General features: G+C 36.1%; 1 protein-coding gene across 1 annotated transcript; it reads right to left on the bottom strand.

Moving 5' to 3' along the window:
* Positions 1-5,389: 5,389 nt before the first annotated feature.
* LOC149413770 (putative protein phosphatase 2C T23F11.1) lies at positions 5,390-15,331 on the bottom strand. Its single transcript, XM_089644531.1, has 8 exons — positions 15,144-15,331; positions 14,790-14,980; positions 11,938-12,188; positions 11,657-11,837; positions 9,626-9,717; positions 9,062-9,238; positions 8,877-8,971; positions 5,390-8,796 (listed from the first exon to the last, which is right to left on the bottom strand). The coding sequence occupies exons 2-7, from the start codon at positions 14,974-14,976 to the stop codon at positions 8,888-8,890; spliced, it is 972 nt and encodes a 323-aa protein (XP_089500657.1). The 5' UTR covers positions 14,977-14,980; positions 15,144-15,331; the 3' UTR covers positions 5,390-8,796; positions 8,877-8,887.
* Positions 15,332-18,529: the final 3,198 nt, after the last annotated feature.

The raw sequence follows: 18,529 nt of genomic DNA on the forward strand, positions 1-18,529 counted from the left end.
TTCGCACCTTTAATTCAACGCTCAGCTCGCATTTCGGTTCGCAAATATATACGCAGTATTACAAATACATTTTTTAAAGCCGAAAGTTAAAATTTATGGTCATGTGTATGTGGATGAGATATCTGAAAAAAATTAAATTTTCTTTGAAAAATGTTTAGATCTCGACAACAGCCGAGAACACCACCTATCGGGTCCAAAACTGTCCTATCTTTCTACCATTTCTTAGAATTATTTAAAATTATGCATGAGCGTCTATGGTAAACTTTTATATGCAAATTAAAAGCGTGATATTCTCTCTTCATAACACTGTTTAAATCATATATTTTACCGTAATAATCAGGCTGGGAGAAATATCTCCCAAAAAGACTACCGTTGTTTTGACGCTTGGGAGAAATATCTCCCGAAAAGACTATGGGTGTTTTAAATCCTGGGAGAAATGTCTCTCAAAATGACTACAGGTGTTTGATGTCCGGGAGAAATATCTCCCAAAATTTCTCTATTGCTCAAGGGGTTAAGGTTCTCACATCCAATAGCTAAAAGTCAAAAAATCTTCCTCGTCTTGCTTGAACGATCGTTTCAAATTGCCTCGGAGTATCCAACACATCATTTGTCCTGACGATCCCAAAAGTCAAAACAATATTTCACGAAATTGATTCAAAGTTTCCGCCAGAATTGGATACGCGTTAGGTTATTAGGTATGCTTTATCATATATCTAGGCCCCTAGCACAAGTATATTGATAAAGGTTTTATCGGTAATATCAGTTATTTGGCAATGTTTCCAAGATTTCACGTCGACTTAATTAAGCAGATTTCGGCCATTCGTAAATGGAGATACTTACAAGCAACTTTTATGAGTGTTTTTTGTTTTGTGCATGATGCTAAGCGTCAACTACGGGTTTGACATCAGTTGTACGCTACTAACAGTGCTGGTAGCACTCCACATTAGTTGCATTTGCATGACATTACTATTGGTTTGACAGAAATGACGTCCATGTATATCCATGTTTTTATTTATTTTATGTGAAAGGATTTAGCGGAGTAGGCGTGTATTGAGATTGGAAAGAAAAGTCAATTTGACATCATTTTCATGTAGTTCCTTGGCGGTGATGAATGCCTTATAATTAACATTTATTTTGTTGCATGGGTGAACCCAAAATCTTCTTTTAGATAGTTTTTTATGCTTGTAAATATAAAGAAGAACAATATTATTGTCTTCGTCACTAGTCACTTGACTTCATATTAATTCCACGGCTGCACTTGAAAAAATAATCAAGTTCACAGTATTAAGAAACAATCTTTAAAGAGTAGCATATCAGTAGGCTACTTGTGGCTGCGTCACAGTTACGTAGCTTGTGATAATCTCTGTCTACGAAGGGTCTTATTTGACATGAATTGTTGTTTGTTCGTCAGCGATCTGCGGTTGTGTTCAGAAGGGTTGATAACCGTTATTGCGTACAAAATTTTTATCATTATGCTTTTGCTAAGGACCCTAATCTCCTCGACAGATAATTATCATACAATAAACCTATTAATTTTAATTCTCGGACAGAGCTTTATGAGGCCTGTGTCATGATAGGTACAGAGTCCGTCGTGGGAATCGCACGGTTTTCATCAGATGTACCCGGTCAGTTTTGTTTAAAAAAAATTTTGATTTAGTGACGAAACATAGTGTAAGTAGTAAATTTTTTGTTGGCAGTTTATGTTTTCAAGATCGATGTTGACCATTTACATTTATGCATGATTGTAGGCCAGTCCTGAAAACTTTGAGTAGCATCACTTAATATCTGACGTGGAATCTGAACGATTTCCCGCTGGATTTTTGTTTTGAGATCTTCAAGGCAGTCTTGTCAACATATACTAGGGACTTGGGATACCCCAGAAAGAGAAGTCGTATAAGCTCAGATCAGGGGAGTGAGGAGACCAGTGAATATTGCCATGTCTGGAGAAAACTTACTTTTATATCACAAAATCTACTTTTTGAAGGTTTGCAAACTTTCGATTACGCTTCGGGTAGAAACGATGGTTAAGGCTAGATCAGAGGTTCCCTAAGTGGTCTATATAGACCCCCAGGGGTCGATATCGGCATGCTGTGGGTCTATGTCGGCGAGAAAAAAATTTGGGGGTCCACGAGATTCAAATGGGGGTACATACGAGCGGACCCCCATTTACCTCAACTCAATATTTAGGAGTTCCGTAAATGACACAATAGACTCAACACATATAATAGACTGAGAAATTACTTATTTGATATTTGTATTTTTATATTTCTTAAAGTTGTTAATTGAGGTATACACGTTCCTTTTCTCGTCAGAATTAATATATTCAAGCAAAAAATTGCACATTGGAAGCCGCGAATTTTCCTAGTTCCCCAACTTGTTTTTGAAAAATGTCCAGGGTAATAATGACGTTCAACATTTAAATGCACTTCACACAGACTTCAAAACTAAGTTTGAGGACATTTTGACTATTGAAAAGCAACGTTGAAGAATCGGATATCATGTGATAAGAAGAACTGACCGGAATAAGCACTGACAAAGAACTTTTAAGGGCAATTCTGTATGGCTAGCTACAGAAAGAAATTCCCGTTGCTTATCCTGCTTCATTTTCATTTGGTGTAATACCTCACAAGGGTACCCCTGTCTGCACAATGTAAAGACAGAGCAACTATACCGCCACCTGGTTGTTGGGCAGGCAAGGGAAGGGAATATTTTTACTAAAAAAATAAATGATTATCACATGGGACGTTAATAGTTTTATGAAAATTCAATATTCGGCAGGCAGGGGGTCTACGGAAAAAAATATATTTGCCAAGTGGTCTACGGGGCAAAAAAGTTTGGGAACCTCTGGGCTAGATAAATAAATGAATTAATTCAATCAAAAATTTCTTCCAAAATGTCAACGACATAACGGCATTTGTATGGAAGTCTATTTGAGAAGTTCCGTCCAGACACCTCTTTTACGGTGTAAAAGTTTCTACTTCTACGGCCTCTTCTTTCTTTTTGTAAAGCCAGTTTTCAAGAATATTATTTAATCATTCCTATTATAGTCACTCCTATTATTTTTATCAATCATTGCTATACTATGATGGCCCTATACATGCAGTAAAATATTTTAAAAGCTTTTCTGAATTATATACATAATCATTGCCTTATTCCAAATAATATTATGATGTGATTTCTAATATAATATTATATTATAAAATGTAATGACTGGTGATTATAAATTTTCTGTACATTCAGACTGAATTTAATTTTGACTGGAATTATAATAATATGACATCTGCGATTGTTTTTTAAATATACTCTATATATATAAATTAATGTTTCTTTGTTTGTCCCCTATAGACTTAAAAACTACTGGACCGATTTCACTGAAAATTTCAAAGATTGTTCTTATTAGTGTCAGGTGTGTTTAGAGAGTGGTTTAAATGGTAAAAGAAGTCGGGGACGCCCGGGGTAGACTTAACGCACCATCTCTCTGCACTGGAATGAGATATGTAGTCGAATAAAAGTTGATACATATAATGTAGTTTTTTTAATAGTAACAATGTAGATGTAGATGGAGTGTACAAACTCAGCTACTCTGGTTGTGACAAGGTTTATATAGGCCAGACAGAGCGGACGATTTCCAAAAGGATAGCAGAACATTTTCGTGCTTGTAAACTTGGCCACCCTGATAAATCGGCAATCGCCGAACACTTAATTGAAACCGGCCATTACTTTGGATTTGCTCCCGAGGTCCTGGGAAGACCCAAAACTTATAGATCACGCCTGATTATGGAGGCAATTGAAATCTACAAAAATCCATTTAATATCAATAGAGACGACGGAGCTAAGCTCAACAGCTCTTGGTATCCGGTAATTGACTACAAAGCTAAACGCAAATAACATGTCTAAAATTTGCCACAAGATGTCGCCACTTCCGTTGGCATTTCGCACTTGGATGGGCCCCAGGCTAACGTAAATACTGTGCTTTCACTTAAATTGCAGTTCCCTTGTACTGTAATACCTACAAGCTCGTAGTGGATTGAAGCTGGCGGCACGGTATCGCTTCCAAGTAAATAAGCACAAACTCGACAACCAACAATTACACATCTTCGGATCTGCCCTGATGATGGACACTGCAACGCTGTCCGAAACGTCGGCTAAAGAAGGAGTTAGCGCAACACGGCATAACACCCCAAAAACAAACAACAAAAAAGTAACAATGTAGTACATATACAGTAGAGAATGGTGGAAGTCGGACAAGACGTAACACGATCAAGTGAAATAAAAACTTATAAAAGGTAAACATTTCAATTCTAAATAATAATATTATTTACTCCTTAAAAATATGCCCAGTTTTCAGGTAGACTAGAATTCATAACCTCAAAACTTTTCTCCAAACAATTCATAACCCAGAGCAATGCCGGGTACACATCAGTTAATAAACAATAAAATACAATGTTGTTTTATTCAATTAGATATTAACAAAGGAGTAAAACCAACCTTTTGTATGGTGTATAAGTGCTGCCTGCTTACAGCGAAGATTGGTAGAGTTCCATACTGAGTACGAAAGGAAAGAGGAACTAAAGAACTCACATCAATATTGATAAATATTTCCATAATACCGATGGATAACTAAATATGTAGTACTAAAAATTCTTTGTGTTTCCGTAATTAGCTGTAATTTATTGTAGACTGTACTGTGAAGCTTGTGGAGGGGTTGGAACCTGCAATGCCTTGGTTTTGAACCTGAAATGTCTAGGTTTTAAACTTGCAATACCTCGGTTTTGAACCTGCAATGCCTTGAATTTCAACCTGAAATATCTCGGTTTATAACCTGCAATGCCTTGTTTAGACCCTGAAATGTCTGGGTTTTTAACCCGCAATGTCTTGGTTTGAACATGAAATGTCTGGGTTTTTAACCTGAAATGCTAGGGTTTTGAACCTGAAATGTCTGGGTTTTTAACCTACAATCCCTTGGTTTGAAACTGAAATGTCTGGGTTTTTAATCTGAAATGTGTTGGTTTTGAAAATAGAATAAAGAAGACACTAGAAATGACTTCCATGCAGATTAGAATGGTAACTAATGTCACCACTGACTTAGTACCTTTTGGTTCTAGTCCATTTAGCATGCGTTCCGTCTCTCTTACACTTGCCTGAAATCTAATAACGCCATTCCATTTGAATTCTATGGTTTTGAACTTGATATGCAGGGCCAGCCCTAGACCAAACAGTGCTTGGCGCTAGTAAAAGCTTCAAGGGCGATGTGTTAGGTTATTATCAGCGCCTTGGCAAGCCAGCACACGGAGCAGACTGCTCCAATTGCGCCTGCACAGAACCAGCCCTGCTGATATATGTAATAAAAAGGTTAAATACAACAAGGAGAAATAAATAACGCCATATGTTCCTACATAAGTTTTGTATTTTTCTTAAAAAATTATATATAATTTTGTGAAAGAACTACAGTTTAAAATACATAGGTACATTTGAAGAGTATTTTTTTGACGTATATTCCTTTAATTAGGAAAGTATTCAAAATAATTATTTGTTTAAAATTCTCACCGAGTTCATTAAAAATTAAAAGTATACACATTTTGAATAATAAAAACTAATAATTGAATTAATTAATAGAAATGTCACGAGAGTAATTAAAATGAACAAAAATAATTGAATCAGAAAGACGCCCTTGAAGGCCAAACGATAAAATGGTTTCTTTGGAATTAATTATCTGCACGCATCAACTACCAGACGACCTGCACACACGCACACGTACAGGCCACGTGGACATGGAATAGCATCCCCACTCACACAACCGCATACAGTAATACCTCAGTTAACTCCAATAGCCTCCTTAAAACAAACTATGTTATACAGGGTTTTCCAATAAGAGGTGTTATTTTGAATAGCCCGCTATTTCGGTAGATGTTACTTTTGAAGCTGTCATTTTTTGACATTTGACAAGTAGAAACTACGCCATTAATAAAAATGGAACGATACACGCTTCAACAACGCATTGAAATTATTAAAATTCACTTAAGTGAATCAAATGCAAATCATCTTGAGTGATGAGGCCCATTTCCACCTCGGTGGCTTCGTCAACAAGCAAAATTGTCGCATCTGGGGCTCGGAAAACCCAAGAGTTATTGTTGAAAAGCCTCTCTATCCTCAACGTGTGACTGTTTGGTGTGGTTTATGGTCCGGCGGAGTCATTGGACCTTACTTTTTCGAAAATGAGGCTGGAGCAACAGTTACGGTGAATGGATTGCGCTATCGAGAGATGATTAATGATTTTTTATGGCCGGAATTGGATGGTATTGATCTGGACGTTTACTTTCAACAAGACGGCGCTACGTGCCACACAAGCAACGAAACCATTGATCTTTTACGATTGAATATCAAAATAACACCTCTTATTGGAAAATCCTATACAATTTAAATTTAAAAAAAACTATGTTTTACAATTTAAATAAGCTAATTGAATTTATTTATTTTTAAGTTTATTTGACAAAAAATTATTTTGATTTCAAAGGGACAGTAATATAAAGATCTAAACTTAACGGCAAATTCAAAAAAAAAATTTTTTAAACCGAAATAAAATGTTAAATTATTCACGTTTTACAAATAGCCGAGTGTACCTTTTCGGCCAGTAACTTTTATTTATAATCATTTTATTCTACTAAACAATACTGAAGGTACCTACAACAAACTTAACAAGGGTCCACATTCGGTTTACAGAGAGAAATAAACGCTATAGAGGCCGTAACAGTGAATGTATGTACCTGTCTCGGTCAACAGAGGTTTTACTGCACACACTGGCTGGCTGGACCACACACATATAATAATATATACAGACATACACACATACACACAACACTAGTAAGCGCCTCCCTTCTATATACATTATGTAGTTATTGCTTTGTTTATCTAGAAATACGGACTTCTCTAACCAATCAAGTGTTTACGCAGGCGGCATTACTTCATTCCACTTCACTTCACTTCATTCCACTTGCACTATTATCTTACTCGAATATACCGATTCACTCAATAACCGGGTTAAAACAAACAAACAGTCACAACACACCATTGATTCTCTATTACTTTTCCAAAAATACTAGCCATGAGGGAACCAAAGTTATTATGTATTGTTTATTACAAAGGTGCGCAGTAGCGTCTCGTAAGTGTTACATATACAATGTAGTATTTACAGTGAACAAATAACAAAAAAGTTGTGGTAAAATCAAAGAGCTCAATATCGAATTAAAATTAACATAAAAAGTGCAATTCCACGAATTATTAAAAACACCTTATTTGAAATAAGTGGCATAGCTAAAGGATGAAGAATAAATGAAGCCGGGAGGGAAGTCACAAAGGCCCGGGAGAGGAATATAGTCAAGAGATATTAGTCCCTCGGAAGAGGACCAACTGTTTAACCCTTTCTCGAACAGTGTTCGTCTGAAATCAACGTGAAAATGCGGTAAGGTATCCTCACTTTCAGCCCAAAATTCTGTTTTTTATGATATATTCTCTGTTACAAATTATACAGCCTGGAAAATGAGAATATGCTTCGTACTTCGTTAAGAATTTTTAATTCATCTTCGTTTAAAAATTAAAAACCCTCGAGGCTGAAAGCTTTTAGTTGCTAAAAGTAAAGTTAGGTTTTTTTAGCATTTTACAGTAAGCTAAATGATTCTAAGCCAGATAAACTAAAACTGTAGTACTTTAATATTAAATTTGTCATGTCTATTCCTTTCCTGCAAAGCAGAAAAGAAGCCACATTTCTCAAGTAGCTATCAAATTATTATTATTAGAGAAGGGGGATATAAAGTGTTTTTATACAAATTACGAGCGACAATAACAAATTTAAATTTTTTAAATGTGAACACGGTAAACAGAATAATAATGTAAAATCATTTAAATGTGCCACGTGCCGAAATGCTTAAGGTTAAACGTACATTATAATCTACGCGTTCATAGGCGGCGTTAATATTATAATTTTATTAAAATACGCTTTTCCAAAGTTATGCTTTACAATACTAAGATGAATTATTTGTTTGAACGCGTAGATTATAACGTAAGTTACGTTTACCCTTAATTACAATGTTCATAAATACAACTTTTTTGCCAAGAGTCAACTTGAGACACAAAACACATAAAAAAGTAAGCAACTAAGTTCACGCCATCGAAAATACTGTCATTTTCAAAAAATACTGTTTTCTTTCTGAAAATAATAATTAGACTCTTTTCCTTGCAAACTTTCAGAAAAAAACAATTTGTTAATTTTGAAATGACTATGTATAGCTTTAACTCATACAGCCCGCTGTTGAATCAAAATGTCGGAGAAAGGGTTAATCCGATTCAGTGTATTTATTGTAAGGAAGTGAGGTTAGAGCGGGATTGGGCAGGGGATGGCACAAAGGCCAGACAGACCATTATATGTAATGTTACAGGTACAGTTTATTCAGCTTCCACAAACAACGTCAGCATGTGAAACTCCCACCATATTTACAACAAGACACCTAACATTAGCGCTGTGAATATCGTTTTATTAAAATGTGTATTGTCCTTTTGCTTTTAAAACTATCCGCACATTTAGTTTAGTAGATTTTCTTACAAAATAGGAATTTAATCGGTATGTACCAAAATATACATCAGAGTGGGATGTCTACGTAAACTAGCATTCCGGCGTAGACCTAACACATATTTACAGGAGACACTTTGTCCTTCAACTTCAACTCTCTCAACCTCGACTCGTCTCAACACAGCGCACACTTCCGTAAGCAGTGGCATCTCTCTGCATGGTGTCTGCCGCAACTGAAACAGTATTAGGCATTAGTTGCGGGCGGGCAAACTCTACCGGATATGCTACCTGAGGTGCAGAAGGAAGCACTCACTTGCTGGCCTGTTATGCTAGGCCCTCCTCCGCGTGATCCTCCTTGGCCTCGGTGGTCTCCCCGTCTTTGCTCGCTTCCTTCTGCTGCAGCTTGGCCTGCAAGAATACATTATTCACAAACTATTCTTCTCCCTATATAAGTATGGTTATGGTTCGTGCAGGAACAAAGTGTCCAGTGTTACAGACCTGCAGCTGCTGGAAGGTGATGTCTTTGGTGAGGCAGACGAGCAGCACTGTCATGTTGTCGCAGCCGAGGCCGCCCATGCCGCAGTCAGGAGCCAGGCACAGCTGCATCAGCTTCTCGCACACCTCGCTGGGCTCGCACCCCTCCTTCAGCGCTTCCCGGCAGAAGTCTACCACGTCCTATAAACACATTCAAACAGATAACTTAAAGCACCTAAACATCATAAACGTCCCTGTTCTGAGCTACCTCGGCGGCCTCAATCCAAAGTAGGATCAGCCTAAGGTAAGTTTTTAAAAACAAACAACAAAAATAGGATCAGCCTCTCCGCGCACAAAAATGTTTTTAATTGGTATGTGAAGATAAATGGGAAAAAGATTAAGTACTACATGTCTGTTGACAAGATCGAGATAATTTATTAACTGAATGGTTAGTGCATAAAGCTCGAATATGTTGGGTTGGAGCAATGCCACACTCGCTACAAATGACCCTTTTAATGCTTATTGTTGCGGGAGATTTTCCCTACACCCTAAACATAGGTCTTTATTGAGTTGAATTTTTAATCTCACCTGACTGGAGAGCACGTCCCAGATGCCGTCACAAGCAATGACCAGGAACTCCCAGTCGTCTGTGATGTTCTGTATCACCACATCGGGGAATGCTGGAAACAGAAACGCACCATGTCATTGTAATACCACACAATAAGTCTCAATGTTCCCGGAGAGTTATTCGCAGAAAGGTAACAAGTTACTGATACGAGTGCATTCCAGGCTGCAACCTACAAAGTAACTATTGTCCTAATCTTTAATCTTTATGGTCAAAATTGTAAACGGGTACTATGTATAGACAGCCCTGATTTACTTAAACTCAAAGAATTTCATTTACTTACAAGAGCTAAACGTTCCAAAATCCTGTTTATATATAACAATATCAGGACTGAACATTTCAAACCTTTGCTTGTACCTAGATTGCATGAGGTTAGTACATAATATGTACGTATTTAGAGGTGACGGATCTATTTAACTGGACAGAAGATAGGTGCAAAAAGGCTAAACTATAATATCTTAGCAATCAATATTACTCTAACCTATTTTTTAACAATTTATAATTTCATTTATACTTGTATCTCTTACTTTTACATCCCTCTACCTTCTTAATTGGAAAAAAAAAGATTTTTTCAAATTCAAAACATAGGTATATTATTTATGCATAGGTGCAAAAAATGAACAAAACCATTAAAACATGATTTTCACACAAAAAATAAATTTGTTATACATGTGAATCCATATTGTACATATTCATCTGACCACACTCTTTTTTTGCTTGACATAGTATGAAGGGATTAAAATATTAAGAAAGGTATCAAACGAAGTACCATCACGACAGTTACAATTCAACTACTGGGTGCACCAAGTTCCCTGCGTCACAGATAGGCCAAGCGATGTTGCGTTATCACCTAGCCAATGATGGACAAGCGGGGCGTGTCATCACGAATCATATGTCTTGACCTCCGCCGAACCCGCGCGACTGACTCACGGAACTCCTGGGGTTCGATCAAACCCAGGTTAAGAACCACTGCTCTAGAGCTTGCAACAGTCTGTTTCGACACAGGATATCCCTAGTGAGACATGTGTAGTAAAAATATGTGTAAACCCTACTATATACAGGGTTTTCCAATAAGAGGTATTATTTTGATATTAAATCGTAAAAGATCAATGGTTTCGTTGCTTGTGTGGCACGTAGCGCCGTCGTGTTGAAAGTAAACGTTGTCCAGATCAATACCATCTAATTCCGGCCATAAAAAATCATTAATCATCTCTCGATAGCGCAATCCATTCACCGTAACTGTTGCTCCAGCCTCATTTTCGAAAAAGTGAGGTCCAATGACTCCGCCGGGCCATAAACCGCACCAAACAGTCACACGTTGAGGATAGAGAGGCTTTTCAACAATAACTCTTGGGTTTTCCGAGCCCCAGATGCGACAATTTTGCTTGTTGACGAAGCCACCGAGGTGGAAATGGGCCTCATCACTCAAGATGATTTGCATTTGATTAACTCAAGTGAATTTTAACAATTTCAATGCGTTGTTGAAGCGTGTATCGTTCCATTTTTATTAATGGCGTAGTTTCTACTTGTCAAATGTCATAAAATGACAGCTTCAAAAGTAACATCTACCGAAATAGCGGACTATTCAAAATAACACCTCTTTTTGAAAAACTCTGTAGATGTGCAATAAATAAATAAATAATTATCCTTTATGATATATTTTTACCCTTGATATTAAATAAATAAACGATATCGAACCTCTGATAGGAGAGGGAACCAGAAGGAGCAGATGAAAATGTATACAGGAAAGCTACATAATATTCTTATTTTTCCGCAATAATAGCCAATTCAAACAACCATTTATAATAATATATGTAGACTAAGGCAATGGGCAAGGAGAGAAAACAATGGAGAAGAAAAAATGTTAAATTATTTCACCGTCTTATTAAATGTAATTTCTTACGCGTTACTATTGATACATGCAAATTGGGGACAGTATTATGGTTTTTGTATTTACTTTTACAGCAATAAAGTATAAAGATAAGGTTAGTTACCCGTGACAATCTGTTCCTGTGGCGGCAGGTTGGCGTTGGCCTTGAAGCCAAAGTCCCCGAGAGCGCGAGACAGGGCGAGGTTGCCGTTGACCCGGTTAAACTCAACATGGCCGCCGCCCGCAATGATGCGCCGCATCTCCCCTTCGTTGTTGGGCTTGTGGTCCACCGACAGCGGTTCAGCCTAGACATGCATTACACAAGGTTAGCATTGCTAATTTGAGGGAGACCTATCTCAAAAGCTGGACACCAGAAGACTCGGAAGAAGAAGCAATCTCTCTTACCTTCCCGTTAACACTGGCAACAGCGCGCGAGTCTCCAACGTTAGCACAGTACAAAACCTCATTCTTGACCATGACCGCCACGGCTGTGCTGCCGGCCACCTCCTCGCGCAGGCTCTCCTCGCGCTGCATGGCCGCATCCAGCTCCAGGAAGCCCTGCTTCAGGGCCTCTTCATACTGCCCGCTGCTGTACTCTGGCCTCCGCACTATGTACTTGTGCAGGTGTTTGCCGGCATACTGCGCTATGGTGGCTCCTATACAAACAACACATTAGTTATGCAGCTACAGAATGCATAGACATTTGTGTTATGGTGTATAATGCACCGTCACACTTGATTGATCTCTGTGTGAGAGACAATCTTTCTCAGAGGACCAGGCTGATGCGTCAAACAGACTGAATAAAATTGTTGAGTTGTTAAGACAAAGCATTCAATGCTCTGGGTCCACATTCTAGGAATGACTTACCATTTAGTTTGAAGTCAGAACGCCAATAAATATGAATATTGGTTTGTTCTGTAGACCATTTTAACAAGTTGGATTGCGTTTGGTTAATAAAGATATTTTCTGTTGGGATATCATTATTTTCATTGATATATCTTATAAATACTAATATCTAGGTGACATATTATACACCGTTTTGAATTTATTGCATTATTTTGTGTTCTAAATTCACAAAACGCCACACTATTTTCAATTTTTGTGGTCGTATAACAAATTATGGACATAGAAACAAACTGCCACTATTATTTTTTTTTTGATACAAGAACTGAGTATTGCTTTGTTCTTCGTCCACAATGTTCCAGGCGGGTCAAAAAGGATGTGTAACATACAAACACAAAAGAAAACAGGGAATGGCGCATTATTAGTATTGTTTTGTTCTACATCCAGATATGGAACAAACAAACACATTTTGTGGATTTGGAACAAAAAAACTCAAAATCTTACAGTATCTGTTTTGTTTTTACTGAATATATAATCTTACAGTATGTGTTTTGATTTTTCTGGGTATATAATCTTACAGTATCTGTTTTGTTTTTACTGGATATATAATCCTACAGTATCTGTTTTGTTTTTACTGGATATATAATCCTACAGTATCAGTTTTGTTTTTACTGGATATATAATCTTACAGTATCTGTTTTGTTTTTACTGGATATATAATCTTACAGTATGTGTTTTGATTTTACTGGGTATATAATCTTACAGTATCTGTTTTGTTTTTACTGGATATATAATCCTACAGTATCTGTTTTGGTTTTACTGGATATATAATGAAGAACGACTAGACATTAGTTTTATATGAAAAAGTCTATTTCATAAAAAAAGTTGAACAAACCAATATTCGGCTAGTGAGAAATTGACTTTTAGAAAAGGTTACTTAATACGATAACTTATGTAAAGCGCCCTTTAGAAGATGGAATCACAAAACAGTGTTATAGTGCTCAGAAAGTGATATTAGTAATTCATTCAAATACCTAAAATATGGATAAAAGTGCTCTAATATGAAAATGCATAATCCAATATCTTAGGTTCTTTGAAAGGTTCATTAAATTTCAAGTTCTGTGAAAGTCGTATTCAAATTATGTTGTTATATCATTATGGGCAAGTTTGCTTCACAGAAATTAAATAGTAACAGAACTTTCACAGAACTTGAAAATTAACTTTGAAATTTAATGAACTGTTCAAATTCTGTGAAACAACTCGTCCTTATTATTACTCTTGTAAAAATAAACACACTTAATCATATTTTAATAAAGTAAATAAAAGATGTTGCTTGGCAAAGATAACGGAGGAAACATCGACCCGCCTTGTGTAAATCTAATAATCCAATATTTTATTTGTTTTTCTTTATATCAAGACTGTTTGTTTCAATAAGACTTGCACCGTAGTAGGAGGGATGGATTCATGGTTCGTCACTCCTGGACTTACTGACCCGCAACTCGTCTGCAGCAACTCGTCTTGTACCTCCGGTGTGTCATTTTTTCCAAAATCTGTATATTTTTTTATCATTTTTTTACTAAATGGCCCAACACTGACTTCAAATTCAGTTTACGGAGTTGCGTTAAAAAAGTAGGCTTTAATTTCGGACAATAATTTTATCATTGAGGTTTGGTGAGTACTGTTTAAAAAAAATATTAAAATATATGTATTGTTTTCGAGGATATGACTGTTTAAAATGAAATCCACTATCTCAAATGGGACCCTTGTATCTTTCTAATAAAAACTTTCCAATATTCTACAATACGATTCTATTAAAAAACCAATCAAAATCGCAGGACATTACAAATTGGTAAAAATGTCCACATACAAGTAAAGGGTTTCACAAGATAATTTTATCAAATATACTCAATGGTATTATAATTAGTAGTAAATAAATAATAAATAATCTTTACTAGGACAGTAAAGATTATTTAATCTAACTCCACAGTTATTATTATAGGCGACAGTAATCTTCTAATGGCCTGTAACACTAACTTTGCCAATGCTTGGTTGTGCAGGTGGGATTAGTGAGATATGACACTACACAATCTAAGAATCAATTATATAACAATTTAACTTGAAGATATTAAATAATCCAAAAGTGACATCGACAGATTGAGAGATGTCAATCTGCAAGAGAGATGGATATTGGACCCTAATCAAGATTAAGTGAGCAGGTATCTGTACTAGTTAAATACTGGGAAGTGAGACCTACCAACATGACTAGGTTACGGAAAATAAGGTAATGAAATCTACCTCCGTGACCATCGTAGACGGTACTTCCCAGTATTTATCTGTACTAGTTAAATACTGGGAAGTGAGACCTACCACCATGACTGGGTTACGGGTGCGGGCAATAAGGTAATGAGACCTACCTCCGTGACCATCGTAGACGGCAAAGAAAGCCGTGCCCGGATCGTCAGGCAACGACAGGATGTGGGTGTGCGAGTCCTCCATGGACACGCGCCAGCCCTGCATGCACGACGCGCCAACCTTGAAGCGCGCATCTTGCACGACGGTCGACTGTTTGGCCGTCACGGGCTCTGACAGCGTCTGCCCCATCTATCTGAAACGCAACATTTTATTTCACCACACGAGTATTGCGTCAAACATATTCTGACGTTGCAGTACAGTATTGGTGATGCGTCATTAGCGCGCAGCTCGTGTATTGTTCCGTGTTATTTCGTTCTAAAACAAACTGAGCATGTACCCACTTGCCATTTACTTACCGATAACGGTGGAAATCTCCTAGAAAACAGACCTCTCAAAGGTCGTGAATAAGACGGTCTCAGGTTACTTTTCCGACATATAAAAAATAATTTGACAAAGAAGAGAAAGAATATCGATAACTTGTGCGAATTTCTCTTGGTTTATCATACCACCATATCTTTATTCACGCGACATTTGACAGATTGTTGATAAGTATACACATAAATATACCACTCTCTAGATCGATATCTTCGGGCTTTTTGTATACAACAGAATTATACAGTACTTAACCACAGATATACAAGCAGTACCTACCGTGCGGAAAAGAGCAGTAGACAAGATAGAAAAAACTCAAGGTCATCTAAAAGTAAGATGCAACCATAGACAATATAATTGCTCTCGGCCTACTCCATTCATTCACTAGCCCAAAAAATATATTTTAAAAATAAAAATGTCCTTGAAGCAGAAAAATGTCGAAATGTTTTCCAAGGGCAATGTTCATCTGACTAAGAAAATAAACTTTTACAGTGCATTTCCTTGAGATGAAACTTGTAAATCTGAGAAGAAGAAACCCAAAATGACAAGAAATTTGCAAAAACACTGAAGAAAATTTCCAAAACATGATTGTCCGACAGTATGACGAAGAATTCCGACATTTTTCAGCCTCATGAACTCATGGTTACATATGTTTAAAAATCTTTAATTTCACCAAAACAATAAGATAATACAGGATAACACTAATCAATAACATGAATAAGTTTATCGATATAATAAATAACATTTATACGTTGTGGAGGAAGACATAATGTCAAGTATGAAGCATTGTTCAAAAAACCGAACGAATAACCTAAAACTGTTAATTCACTTTAAACTTGAACTTACGTAGGTAGGTTGAATATAATATGTTTGTAACTCGCTAACACTATACTGGCTTATATTGTATTTTTATCACGAACAACTTTAACACGCAATATTTTCGACGGAAATGATAGTATTTCGGCAGAAAATGACAACCCGCGTGTATAAATAAACCACTGTCATTTTGTTTGAATGATTTGAAATTGTCAAACGTCAAAATTCCGTCATCTCTTTCTGTTACACGAGTCATTATGGTAGAGAGCGAGAGATCAAACCAATCCTTCTGTTCTCACCAATGAGATCTGAGCTTTTAGCCATATTATTCGTTTTCTATAAGAATTTTGAGGTGGGCGTGGCGGTTTCAAATGAGTTTCGAGGCCAAAGCTTAGTTAAATGCCCCTGAGTATACATTACATTAATAGCCAATAGGTCGGTTTGAATAAATTTATCTGTGCAAGTACTATTTCGTTAGGAGTACTTGCTTACAAAAACAGTATTGCCATTCGAAACCGTCAAAGTCGGTGGCACAACCGTTTTATAAAAAATACAAAACATTGACAGAAAATACATCGTTTTTATTTATAACCGTTTTTAAAGTGCATCATTATTCAATTCTACTGCTTACGTTGAACGCGTAACGGAAATCGCGAAAAGAGACAGTCAAAATATTAGTTCTCGCTTTGAAATAATTGCATAAATAAGTTTATTTATTTTAATTTTAAATTAAAGCTAGGAATACAGTTTTTCAAATCAATCATTTATGTGATTTATTATTCAGTTCAATAATTAATAGTATTTCTGACCGGTAAAACACTAAAAAATTGTTTTTGAACCAGCCGATAATTTTTATAACTTACGCAATGTAAACCAATGGCACAGTGATGTGATTTTCTTTATAATTTTATTTTTATATTCTTAATTTGATCACTACAAAGTTTTTTTTTAAATATTGAGTTTAACGAACGAAACCATAAAGGGGCAGGTTTTTTTTAATCCAAATGCACATGCCCAGTATCGGCCCCAAGGCAACGATTTGTATGCACCAATGACTAAAAAATATACCCTGGTGTACTGTCTGCATAAATCAACTATCTAACTGTCTGTATTCAACAAATTATTTTTCAGTTTATTAAAACAAGTTCTGCTGTATAATTATTATCACGTGTGACAGCTGTTTCGCCTTCTGAAGGTATCATTAAACTTTTTATGTAAATACCTCGCAATAGTCCAAACTGTCTGGAGCCAGTGACACTAATTGGGGTATGTTGTGAGGCTAAAGATAGTGGGGACGAGAAGGAGGTGAAAGAGGAAGGTGGGGAAAAGGAACGTTTCAAATCTGAACGGTGGTCTTACACCAGGGTGATACTGATAGTATCTTTCACTCTGGAACGTTCCGCAAATATGCTATATATTATTTAAAATTAATAATTTGTGAAATAACACAAATTAATCAAATAAAATTTACTTGCGTACGCCGGGATTTGAACCAGTAACCTCCGGATTGCTAGTCGAGAGATAAAATGAAACGAGTGGTGTGTATTCAAAATACCCCAATACAGCAAACAATCATTGGGTTCTACCTAAAGGTTCTTTAAGGTTTCGTTAATGGGATTATGATAACATAACACGAATAATAATTAAAAATTACCGATTCCATTATTTTACAAAAACATCATTATTTATTTTATTATAATTTATTCTACTAAGATATTTTAAAAATTGTAATAATTATAAAGAATATAAGTTACACTGTACATATATTTTTTACAACATTTTTACAGTTACAGGTATTGTTGGTCGTGTATACCTTATCAGAAACTATATGTTTATTGTAATCAATTATTTTAAAGGGTGTGTTCCAAGAAACAATTATTTTTAACCAAAGCAAGGGAATATTTGACGGTAAAATCTGTCTGCGGTATTTTGAAGTAAAAGTGTTTTGCTAGTCATTAGAATAATACTTGCGGTAAAAATACGTTCGTGTTTTTACCAAAATGACATTGAAAGTATTTTTCCCCGTACCAAATACCCTAAATATTAATAATACGTCTAACTCCAGTAAAATAGTAATATCAACAACTCTGGCCGCTTGAGGCAGTAGCACATTGCCATCAAAATGTATGGGATATGTAAGAAGTTGGAGGTATTGTTTACATTATAGGGTATTTGATGATAGTAATAGTGTCCCTAAGGAGAAGTATTATAAATTGAGTTTTTTAATGTATATTTTGGTTTTCATTTTCACATTCAAATTTCTTCTCATTTGAGTTTTACATCAACATAATTCGATTTTTATCGTATTTGAAAAATATATACACGGTGTCCGGAAACTCGTAGTACAAGCGGGAAACTGGAGAATCTACACCACATGGGGAACCCAAAAAAACATAAAGTTTTTTGATTTGAGCATTTTCAAAAAAAAAAAAAAAATCAAAAAAAAATATTTTTCGGCTATTTTAGGGTTAAAGTTTTTTCTGGTGTTTAGGGTTGAATAACAGATGTTTTAACCCTGCAGAGCAGAAATATTTTATGATTACACCGGGTTAAA

The sequence above is a fragment of the Hesperophylax consimilis genome, chromosome 21 (assembly GCF_061612785.1).
Source record: "Hesperophylax consimilis isolate HC1 chromosome 21, BYU_Hcon_1.0, whole genome shotgun sequence".
NCBI classification, from domain to species: domain Eukaryota; kingdom Metazoa; phylum Arthropoda; class Insecta; order Trichoptera; family Limnephilidae; genus Hesperophylax; species Hesperophylax consimilis.

Coding starts and splice junctions, on each gene's coding strand:
- LOC149413770 (XM_089644531.1), bottom strand. CDS start 14,976: ATGGGGCAGACGCTGTCAGAGCCCGTGACGGCCAAACAGTCGACCGTC. Junction 12,189..14,789: donor CGTCTACGATGGTCACGGAG/GTAGGTCTCATT, acceptor TTGTTTGTATAG/GAGCCACCATAGCGCAGTAT. Junction 8,972..9,061: donor TCACCTTCCAGCAGCTGCAG/GTCTGTAACACT, acceptor GTATTCTTGCAG/GCCAAGCTGCAGCAGAAGGA.